At 38.7% G+C, this 12,287-nt stretch overlaps 1 protein-coding gene across 4 annotated transcripts in view; it reads right to left on the reverse strand.

Moving 5' to 3' along the window:
* Positions 1-349: 349 nt before the first annotated feature.
* The window catches only part of LOC139459833 (uncharacterized), a 200,290-nt gene continuing 188,352 nt past the window's right edge, over positions 350-12,287 (reverse strand). For 3 of the 4 annotated variants that reach the window (XM_071241534.1, XM_071241535.1, XM_071241536.1), the window contains exons 2-6: positions 6,473-7,147; positions 3,981-4,147; positions 3,356-3,516; positions 2,712-2,875; positions 350-2,041 (exon numbers count right to left, since the gene is read on the reverse strand). In XM_071241534.1, the coding sequence (XP_071097635.1) occupies positions 1,865-2,041; positions 2,712-2,875; positions 3,356-3,516; positions 3,981-4,147; positions 6,473-7,147 (1,344 nt within the window). In that variant the 3' untranslated portion in view covers positions 350-1,864. Of the gene's footprint in view, positions 2,042-2,711; positions 2,876-3,355; positions 3,517-3,980; positions 4,148-6,472; positions 7,148-7,672; positions 7,834-12,287 lie in introns of those variants that run through there. The other variant, XM_071241537.1, reaches the window with a different exon arrangement.

Raw genomic sequence — 12,287 nt, forward strand, 5'->3', positions numbered from 1 at the left:
GAGGGGGTCAGGGCAGTTTGGACCCCCCCCCCCCCCCCCCCTTTGAAAACCAAATGTAGTATGTCGTAGGCAGTACAATTGACTGAGAGGATTTTGATATTTCGGACCCCACCCTTTAAAAAATGCTGGATCTGCCCTTGAGGTGAAACACTGTGATATAACTGGAATTACTGTTCAAAGCAGCATTAAACAAAACTCACTCACTCATATTAGTATTGTAGTATTGTACATTGTACCCATGCTGGAAATCGAACCTGGGTCTTCAGCGTGACGAGTGAACGCTGTAATCACTAGGCCACCCCTAGTTTTGTAGTAAAACTTCCCATAAACAGATAACTATGACAAAAAATAGCAATAATAATAACTTTTATTTCTTTGGACAGTGGATCCATGTATAAAGCACAAAATACACAACTTCTCATTCAACATCGTACAATACAATAAAAATGTATTTTTATACGTTTTTTCCGTTTCTTTTTTCATTGACTCTATACAAAACATGGTATATAAAGTGTGAATGTTGGTAAATGAGTTTATAGTAGTGAAATTATGCACTATCAACTATTTGTTGATGACAACCACAACATCCAACTTTCTGCAACTTGTACCCCGGAAACCAGTCCAGGGAGAAAAAAACACCAAACTTATCAACAACAATAAAAAGTCGAATAACAAAAACAGGTTTGCATAACGAGTGTAGCATGTTCAAATTGCAGATGTCCCGACCCTGCCTAAACTTGACTACATGTATGTTTAAGATTTCATAACATTTTTTCATAACAACTATTGCTCAGAATAATTGCACAATTAATTGAAAATGTGTCAATTTTAAAAGTCATTTCAAGAATTTCAGACACAATTCATTCACATTATAGTTTCTTCCACATTAATGATTTGAGCTATGAATAATATCAATTTCGATTTATCAGTTGCCAGTATATCGTTGTCATTAGCATAAAACAGTTGAAAAACAAACCCTGATTATTGAAAAAACAAAGTATTAACAAAAAAGCTGTACATAATGTGAGGGATGTTTTGAGAGATATGGATTAGTCATGACTGTGATGGATTTGGATTAGGCATACAACTTTCATGCGATTCTTGTGTGATGGAGTGTCAATGTGCATATATATCCTATATGACACTGATATACGTTGTGATGAGTGGTAAAATAGGATATATCTTTCAGTGTACCGTATTCAACGTAATAAGCACCTAGGGCGCTCTCAAAATTAGAAATAGGAGGCTCTTATTAGAATATTATTTTGGTGGAAAAAACAGAGTTGAAAGATCGTAAATTTCGTGGTTTATGCTGACGGCCTGAGATGTTAATATATGACAGATATATTTTTCCAGAATTTAATTGCCCATAATTTAGGGTGTTATAACACATGAGTGCGTATTATACACGAATAAATAAGTCTTGTGTACATTGATCAATCGGAAGGGTGCTAATTGGGATTGTTCACTAGCCAATATATTTGCAAATATCGCCGTAGGCACTTATTATGTCGAATATGGTATATGGAAACATGGTGAGCACTAATATTCTCTCCCACTCTTGCAAATTACACAAAACGCAATCTGCATTTACCTCGGTTCATCCCATGTCATGAACCCTGAGTCCACCAAGGTGGAAGTGAGTTTCACTTTCCACTTCCACGTTCAATATCTGCCTTCTTCACAACTGGAAAAGGTGTTGAAGTCTGCACAAACAAGTCTGTCATGTTTTTAGCGCAAAATTTCAACAGTTTGCAAAAAAAATGATTTGCAAATCACAGAGTAGAAGTCTGTTTTTTTTCCATGTCACAGAATTGCAAGTCTTTCGAATGTTTGCATCATGTCTCTTACACCGGGAGAGAGTTCAAGATTTCTGAGGGGTCATGAGAAGACGTTGGTATAGCTCTGACTGGAGGAAGCGTGGGTAGGAGTCCTTCTCCATCAGTGCCTGGACTCGCTTCTGAGCATCCTCAAACGTCTGTCGAGTCACCTGACTGAGATTTCCTAGGGTCTTCACTCGAGTCTTGGAGTCGAGATTGATCTGCCAGACAAGAAAGGAAACATTAGTGAACTGCAAACACTAGACTGCTAAAGTCCACAGAAAGTATTTTATGATCCCAAACTGACTTTCACAGGAGCTACATCACGTGGGTGGGTTCAAGCGACATTTCTTAGGACCTACCACTACAATGAAAATGCATCACTATGCTTTGCCGACCATTGTGATGTCATCAGTTACCATGACAACACTAATCTCTCTGCCACTGAAGCTGCTAAGCTTCAGATATTTGTACCTGTGATCAACTTGCGTTGACATAGTTAATCTTGGAACATACGTGGGTGAGATTCTCTATATCACTATAAGCACACCCAGTAGGCACACCCAGTAGGCAAGAGACTGAACTAGGGCATTGCACAAACAATCCCAAACTATCAAAAGGCACCAGTTCACCACAAGACCTATCTATGTGCCATGTTTGGTTAAGATTACTTTCATGGTTTGGGGGTTCTGGGACCACTTGCACAAAACGATCTTAGCGCTAAGACTATTGTAAGCCTATGCTAAAGTATGGGTGTTACGATCATCTTAGCGCTAAGATTGCTTTGTGCAAGTGGGCCCAGCTCTGGCAATGAAACGTGATGGACGAACGGACGGAAATACAGCACCTTTGTGGCAGGGGCTAATAAACAAGCTGTAAGAGTAGACTCACCTCTCTTGGTGCTTGCACTGCCACAAAGTCGGTGTAGATCTTGTTGGCAACAGAGGTGAGTTTGCTGGACTTAGTCGTCTTGAACTGCTCACAGGCAATCCAGAACTCAATGTTTTCCTCACTGAACTCCGACTTGAGGAAGCCTTTGAACAACTCCAGCCCATCTGGAACAAGAACAGGAACAGATAAAGAACAAGAACAGGTAAAGAACAGGCTACAAGTGTCAATGAGTTCAGTCTTACAGTGTTTCCACCAATACCACTGTGAGCGATAGAATTGGGCTTCACAAACTGTACCCAGAATCAAACTGGGGTTTCGGTGTGACAAGCTAACAATTTAACCACTAGGCTAACCCACACATCTTTAAAGATATCAGTAAACTAGTGCCCTTGACATGAGTGATATAATCTGATTGTAATGGTTCATAAAATATTTGTTAAATCCTATATTCAGAGCTGACTTACTAATAAAATCAGTCAGTCTTAGATCCTCATGAAAATTTGAAATATGTGGATTTTATAGCCAAGTTTCCATCAACCACAACCAGATATTAGACTTTAACCAAATTTCATTTGTAATGTTAATGTTCTTGAGACAACCTTCTGGAAAGAGAGCAACTAGTCTGAGAGGGTACGGGTACTTACGTCTGTCGGTGAGGAGAGCCTCGAAGGACTTGCTCCACTGTTGGATGTCCTCCTGGTTGAGGTGGCAGATCTTGCCATTCTCTCCTCGGAGCGTCACACCAAGAGATGTGTCTGTGTGTCTCCGACGCAGGAACTGGAGCTTCTTCTTCATGTTCTTTGCTCTGTGAATAAACACAACCTTGTAAACAACGAAAACAAAACACCATGTTCAAATCGGGCTGACTAAACAATTATTCATTCACTACATTGAACTTTAATCCATAATGTGAATATTGGCGAGATATACCCTTGAAAATTAATTCTTTTCTCCAGTCATCATTGGTTATCAATCCTTTGTTATTTATCATATTCATCAAATAAAAAATTCCCAAGACTCTTTCTACTATGAAGAATTGGTTTCAACACATATAACTTAAAAAAATACATTCCAGTAACAATGAATTCTCGCTAAGCACAACCTTACAAGTGGCAAAACCTCTTAAGCAGATAATTTCCAATATGAATGTTCACTGTATAAGTATCATTATTCAATATTTTATATCTGATAAGTAAAACCCATTAAATAGAAAAAAATATTATTGAGATACATTTACATTTATGTAAAATTTTCAAATATTGTACTTACAGTCCTCGGGACTTTGCCCTGGCCTGATTGCTGAATGATGGGATGTCATCTGATGCCATCATGGCAGCATCCGCTGAAGATGTCTTGTGTATCGGGCGTGGAGGTCGTCTGCCTGTCTCGCACTCAGTGGACTCACTCGCCACAAGCTTCAGTCTTCGACTCTCAATCTGCAATAAATATCTGGCTTAGGAATTGTGGAATGTCGTGACATCCAATAATGAAACTGCTAGATATAACGAAAGGGCTCGCAACGTGATGTGTCTGATGACAGTCACTTGGCAGCTGCCTGACTTTGTCATCAGGTGTTTATATATTGCTTCACACCTCACAACACAATCACATGGAAACTGCCTGATCTCGTCATCATGTTTGTCATGTCCTTTAGTGAATCGTGTCATTGTGATCATGAATAAAGATCATTCAATAATGATTCAAAGATGATTCAAAGGTGATTCAACAGATCGGCCATTTCCTCAAACAAATCAGGGATACTGACATTTTAGATTAATAACAAAACAATGTGAGAACGAGACTAAATGTATACTGAACGATAAGTCCATGGATGTATAGGAATTCTCCATAGATGTATAGGAATTCTCCATGGATGTATAGGAATTCTCCATGGATGTATAGGAATTCTCCATGGATGTATAGGAATTCTCCATGGATTATAGTAATTCTATCCTTATAACAGACAAGTCTAGATTAGCGAACAGTCTAAGGACGTCAGACCTTTACAGGAACAACTTGTGCTTATTATATATAGAATCTAGAAATTATGATAAAAACTAATATTCATTGCCTTAGAGACTTGTGCCAGTCTAAAAAAACACCATTCAATACATAATTCTGCAGCCGTTAATCATATGATGTAGTGGTACCCATATGGAATGTTCGACAAAAAACCCACTTGCCTAAAGATCAAGCAGTTACACGCTAAATCCATTTCACAAAGAATCACCATGCATAATGCTTGTAAATTTGTTGAGGAAAATGCATCCTTAAATATGGCTTCACCTATCACTCACTAAGCTGCAACCCACGCATGATCTCTTGGAAGCAATTTCTCTTTCCTCAAAACAAGACCTTTTTGCTAAACCTATTTAACTATTAATTTGTCTGTTCTAAGGCCTGAAGAAAAGACCAACTTGCCTTCAGAAATCCATATTCACGTGTAGCTGAACGTGAAAGAGGCACGTGGCAGTCCAACATGGACCAACATCCATGTGACCAATATGCAAATATGGCTTGCCCCCATTTAAAAAAAATTCCATCCGCCACGCCTAATTCGTTTGTTTAAACTAACTCATTGATCTAACCCATTTTGACATTAGTGACACATAAAGATTTTCTCAGCACATCTATGTATGTAAAATTGAATACGAAATATCTACAATTAATGACATCGCAAAAAAAAGAACTCACAGATAACAATGGCTGCACGGTAGAGTTGAAGAAGATGGTCGTTGAGTACTTTGAAATAGCTACACTTCCAGATGGCAGACACTATGATATATCAGCCGTGGCATAGTTAGAAGGCTGGACTGACTAACTGCTTTGATGAACTCTACTGAGATGCAGGAATATTTCTAATCAATAATGCCGATGTCTTGTGGCGTGTTTGTGGACGCAATGGGAAAATCGACATTAAGACCGGGGTTTGATCAATACAGGGACCTAGAGTTCATCACCCACGTCATTCCTCTGCTATATTCGTCACTACGTCTTCCTCATCAGCTTATTCCAGGAGCTATTTTTAGCCTGCATACTATCCCCATAACCATTTTACAACCAGCACACATCCCAGCCATTCCAGTGCAGTTGTCGCTATATGGCGCCAATACTGCCTATGTTATATCTGAACATGCTCTAATATTCCAGTGCAGATCAAGAAGCAAATATTTCCTTACACTTGTAGTGCAAATGTTAACTAGATTATGCAAAATATACCACTTGTAATTTTTTTTTCGACAATGATACCTTAAACGTTTAAGAATAGTTTTATGGTATAAGAAATATTGATCTCTAATTGTCTCTAAACTGTTACTGAGTGAGTTGGCTTCAGTGCTTAACTGAACAGCATCCTAATGAAAAGTTCCAGCTTGAGACAATTGAAATTCACAGATTATGTTCTCTAGTGTTAAATGTCAGGTAGACAAAGTGTGTAGAGGCATGACTAAGTCTTATCAACAACGAATAGTGAGTGAGTGAGTGAGTGAGTGAGTGAGTGAGTGAGTGAGTGAGTGAGTGAGTGAATTATGCCCCTTTGAAAAGAAATTTTTCATGATGTCCCCCTAATCTGGGAGGAAAGCCAAGGTTACAGGATTACAAATTTGGCACAGTTATGGTGCTAAAATGACATTGCAAAGTTACAGCTATAGGGCTAAAAAAACAATGTTCATAATCAGGATTCGAACCAACCCTAGCATGATTAAGGGATAAAATGCCACATAGTCAACTTCAGCACCTTGGATGAGAAGAGATTTACTTACCGATTCTATCTCGGTGTCCCCCTGGTGTTGTAGAAATAAAGCATGGGCAGGTATGTCCTTGGCACATCCTGCGCTGTGACTCCGTCGCAGAGGTCGTGTCAGCATTTTGCGGAATCGCCTCCTTTTAGAGTCTTTTTTGCACGGGGTTACCTCCTCTTGAGGTTTATGTGTTGTATGTTCGGTGTCGGAACCGTCTGGGGAAGTGTCACATGTAAATGTCACATGATGCTCAACGTGGTAGGGAGGGGATTTGAGCGGGAAGGTTTCGGACACGTCATAGATTCCATCGTCCCCTACAGAGCTGTTTGAGGCCTCTACAGTTTCAACACTGTCCCCTTCCGAACTTCGCTGTCTTGTTCGTCTTAATCTCCCCAGTTTGAATCGGGACTGGGATGTGGTGACGTCATCCGATTTGCCTCGAGTAACACAAGCGCGTCTCACCGTGCACTTTGTTTGAAAGTCTGTGCAAACGTCGGATGTTTGAGTTTTGTCCACACTGCCTTGTCGCGGTGATGTTACACATGGCTGTGTCGTGGCTGTTGGTGACATTGGTGACGCTGATGACACTTTGGATATATGGTGTTTTGGGTTGGTCAGCTGACGCACAAATTCATCTAGGTCAGAGGTTGACCACTGCTGTTGTAAGGGCGATGATGGTTCTTCTAAATGAACCCCCTGAAACAACAAATAAATAAATACAGTTTAAAAAAATGAAACTTCACCTCAAACAGTTCTTTAAACTTAGCCTCTTGTAGCTAGACAAGACATCTGAAAAAATATTTTTAAGTAATATGGTCAAAAGAGTTTTTTATAACTTCTTACGGCCGGAAGTCTTACCCAAATTTTAGACCAACACGATATGCTTTGATTGCATATCAGCAAAATTACGGACCATAAATCTTTAAAAAAGTACATTCTCATATTTTCAAGTGATATGTCCACTATTAACCATTCAATTACAAATTATGGATACAAAACTTAAAATATCTTCACCAAAATCACTTCACCTTCACTTCAATCAGTGACAGTAATTCAATAAACTGTATGTATGAAAGATGTTTGTGAAATGGAAGTCTACAAGTAACTAATAGTAGGATTCCTAATACATCTTTAACAAACCCAGAGTGTTTCAAAGTGTAACAACAAACTCGGAAGTTTTGTAGAAACACCACAAACTACAGTAAAAAATATACTACAAACCATTGTTGGCATAGGTGTCCTGGTAACTTAAAACAGACCCAGCAAAAAACCACTTCTGGCACCGAAAGTATCAAGCCTGGTACTCTTGCAATGGACTGCGGCGCTAACAAGAATAGACTTGGCAGCAAGCTTGCTCTCAGATACTACCTCCTCCTCTAATGATCTCTCTAGAACTGAAGAGCCAGCGACGCTTGCCCAGCTATATATACCCACAGCATGAAAGCCGGTGTAATGTAATCAATGAGCACCGCTATCGCACGGCTGCGATGATGCAACTGGGTGCAGAGCTACATGTTCACACTGAAGCTGATTGGTCGGGAGGTATTGACAGACAAGCTGAATATCAGGATTGGTCCAGCTGTGGTCAAGCTATAGCGTCATATCATTCAGGTGTGTGATATGTATGACTCAGAGGTTACCTGGGCTGGCCACGCCTCCTAGACGAGCAAGGCATTGTCACAGGCTACATCCTGTTGGTACACCTGCTGTCTGGATTAGGTGCATGTTGCATTAATTAGACACCAATCAATATGCACTTGATGAACTGGAGGAAAAGGGGACTTTTCAAAAATCATTTTCATCACTTTGGGTTTTCATCCTCTAAAATGAAGCACTGTGATGTAGATTAAATTTGTTATCCATGTAAATTCATACACAACGGAGTTGAAGGGACCCACACAGATAATCCAAGTTAACAGAGGTTTGATATAACTGAAAATGATGAATAAATACGGTGAGTTTGGTTTCACGCCACTTTTAGCAATATTCCAGTAATATCACGTCGGGGGACACTAGAAATGGGCTTCACACATTGTACACGTCGGGAATCGAACCCGGGTCTTCGGCATGACGAACTAACACTTTAACCACTAGGCTACCCGACTTTCATGAATAATTAAGGAATACACAAGGACCAAGCTTTCACTTCAAGACAAGGGGTGGGCACACCGGTGTTTAACTTTAATTGATCATCTCTTTTAATACTCCTACTGATATGTGTTTGGCATGTAGCACCCTATTAACTTGTGACACTGACAATATCATTCTTGTTGCCCTCACAGCCTCCCCCGCCCCTTTACATCACAACAGCCTGTAAATAACCAGTCAATCCAGTGATTGATATTATGAGTACAATGACACACAATCCAAAAGCTGATCTAGTACAGCCACTGTTTACAAGCAGTTAGATGCTGGGGAACCATACTACACCACTCTTGATACGGATATTTCCATCTATCCATGATACAAAAGTGATTCTCATAACATCAAGTGTATAAACGGAATGACATATCTGCTTATGACCCTATCAACATCTGAGTAGCATAGTATAACTCCTGTTCCAGTAAGACATATGAATTAACCTCCATATCTTCATAAATTGGGTAAAATACTTAATCTGGACATAATTTTAATAAAATAAATATCAAATAAATTTTTAATCACATAAATTCTTGTAATCTTCAATGTGTTTTATCTGCCTGATAATTAAAACTATGTGTGTAAACACAGGGGTTATGGTCAAACATTTAGTCTATTTAATGAAACAAATAGTTTCTAGCAATTCACTTATCCATACGACATGTACTAATGTGATATGAATTTCAAACTGGTCAAAATGAATCAAGATTTACTCTTCAGCCCTTCATAATCAATCAGAACCTTATATCACCATCTTGAAATAACATATCATATACATGTATCAAAATTTCCTCTAAAAACCCAATTTTCAAATCTCAGACTCTGTAGTGTCAGAAAACGTAGTTCAGGGAACAGTCATGATTCTATCAAACCAGAATTCTTAATTACAACCCCAAATAGCAGTATATACATCTGATGAAAGGTATGTGATTCAGTCAGCATCTGCACAACCCATAGACCCATATATTATCTCTGATCCATGACATATTTCCATCATGTTATTTTGACTGTATCCCTGGGGCTTCGCTCCGTCGCTGTTTTGCTTCCAGACCCTACACCGACGTCACTACCACTTCTTTGCATCGAAATCTGATAGATGGCGCTGACGTCAGAGACCCTCTCCACTTGCCGTAGAAAACAGAGCCCTCTACTGGCTGTACTTGCCTTGAAACTTAATGAAGCGTTAACTATGGTCTTTGGTATCGAGGGCATGGCAAGCACTCCAGAAATTTTCACTTGCTGATTGGACGTGTGAATATTGACCTCAAATTAGTCTTGCTCCCATCTGCACAACTATTTGTTTACCTAGCTTGTTTGGTCAGACTGGTATTGTAATCCAATGATGCATAATTAATACTTGTGACACAAATAAGCGTAAAACCCCTGTTTTCCTGTTCATGTTTTTCGTAAAGATACGTATCAGATGGTTATCCTGAGTTAACAATTACAGATAGTGTTCTCATGTGACCGAAAAATAGATACTATTTCCCCAACAACAGCTTGCAAAACATGAAAACAAATTGTTGATAAGTACGTATTGGTCATGTGATAGTTTCCTAAATTTCTTGGATTTTATGAAGTAAATTAAAAACTTGATAAGATAATTATCAACCATTATTAATTTAACCACATGGGTTTTTGCACAGAGGAATCAACATGTCTGATTTGATATTTCTTCAATGAAATGTTTACACTTAAAAATCATTTCAAATATTAATATTTTCTTAAAACCTAACTTTGACCTCCGACCTTAATCTGACTTCTTGTGATATGCTACTCAAAAGAAGTTAAAGAGCACTTTTTCTTTGATATTCCTATAGTTAATCTCTATCCTGCAATGACAGATTAACCACAGTAATAAAGAAGAATCAGGTGTTCTTTAACTCCTTCTGAGTAGTATATACTGAAACATTAACCGAAGTTCCACCAACATACCTAACAAATGTATATTGAACCAAAAAAGTTAGGGATCATTAATATTTTTAAGAAATAGCGTCCTCAGAATCATTATTCATGATTCCTATTCATATTGTTCAAAATATTTTTAATTTCCACCCAGCTACAGTTGAGTGAGTGAGTGAGTGTGGTTTTACGTTGCTTTTAGCAATATTCCAGCAATATCATGACGGGGGACACCAGAAATGGGCTTCACACATTGTACCCATGTCGGGATTCGAACCCGGGTCTTTGGCGTGACGAGTGAACGCTTTAACCACTAGGCTACCCGACCGCCCCCAGCTATAGTTGAAGGGGTGCCTTGTCCAAAGTGCATCTGAACTGTTGTCTCTTTTAAGAACGATAACAGCAAGTTGTCCTCAAACCCATGAAACAAACCCAACCTTAATCTGAAGTATTTGCACCCAAAATAGCTCTGACATAACTGTACTCATCCTTGTTTCGGAAATGACAAAGTCATAGTTCCAGATGTAAAACGTCATTGGTTGTATTTCCGAGAAGTTGCTGATAACAGATGTAGATTGTCTGTGTTCTCGTACGTTGATAATGCGCTGGCAGGTTCTGCAAATACTACACCTCTACTCTGCAACACTTAATCTACGGAAAAACTGGACACTCGTCTACGCTAACACCATCCCTGGTCCCACGTCATCCATTACAGAAAAATATTCATACAGAGCAGTCATGAGGAGGGTTGGAGCCGGAATCGTCTGGAACCATTTGTAACATAAACGTTTCCATGGATTGATTCCAAAAATCAAGCCGATTTCAAGGGTGCTTCAATCACTTATGGCAACACAACATCAATTTTGAAGGACGGTTTGGCAATATCAAATTTGGAATTGCTTCAAAGTATTGGTATGTTAAATATCTAGCAAAATAAGCTTTGAAATTTTTTAACCTTTTCATTTTCGGACCTATGGTGAAATACCAAATGAAAATTCATTGCCAAAACTTGATGAAAATACAAATATTAACAAAATATTGGAACCAAATATCCATTTGAATATAGTTTCCATGAAACTAGTTTGTTTTTCTACACATAGATCACTTAATATATCCTTTCCACACACAAGATTCCCAGCTCAAGGACAGAGTGACCCACTTGAAGAATGACGTTGTTCCTACACCAAATTCCAGAACAATTGGCGCTAGGCTCTTGAAGAATTCCTCCTACCATCAGCGTAACACCCATACTGTCAAAGACAATGGTCTTAACATTTATGAGTGCACCAGAAACATCCTCCTGACAAGTTATGACATTCTTGTGTGAAAGAAACTACCCTCCTCTCAACTACTAACCTTTATGAAAAGAAGGCACCTGGAGTTGGCAGGTGAATGAGGATATTTCTGGCAGAGGACGTGAATGATTTCCAAGAAGCAGTAACACAAGCCTATGGTGAGGGGGTGTGAAGCATTTGGTATAAACATCCCAAATAAAAATAGAACTTTGAGTAAACCAGGATCTTTACAAGCACCGAAATGGCACTGCTAAAAACTTAAACATCTGTAAAACCAATTGGAACTATTTGTGTGACAGACCTGTTTTCAAGGTGATCTTCGCCAAACGATTAAATTGAATGGACCTTTTTTCTTCTTTCACATCTATAAATGACAATTACTTCTATGATGACAATATTTTTTTTTTTAGCCAATAAAATTATTTTTCTAACTTTGACGCCTGTTTTAGGTAAAATATAAAATTACAGTACAGATATAAAGCAATCTCATGAAAATCAAC

Source organism: Haliotis cracherodii, unplaced genomic scaffold (genome assembly GCF_022045235.1).
Source record: "Haliotis cracherodii isolate W230 unplaced genomic scaffold, xgHalCrac1.p SCAF_13, whole genome shotgun sequence".
NCBI lineage: Eukaryota > Metazoa > Mollusca > Gastropoda > Lepetellida > Haliotidae > Haliotis > Haliotis cracherodii.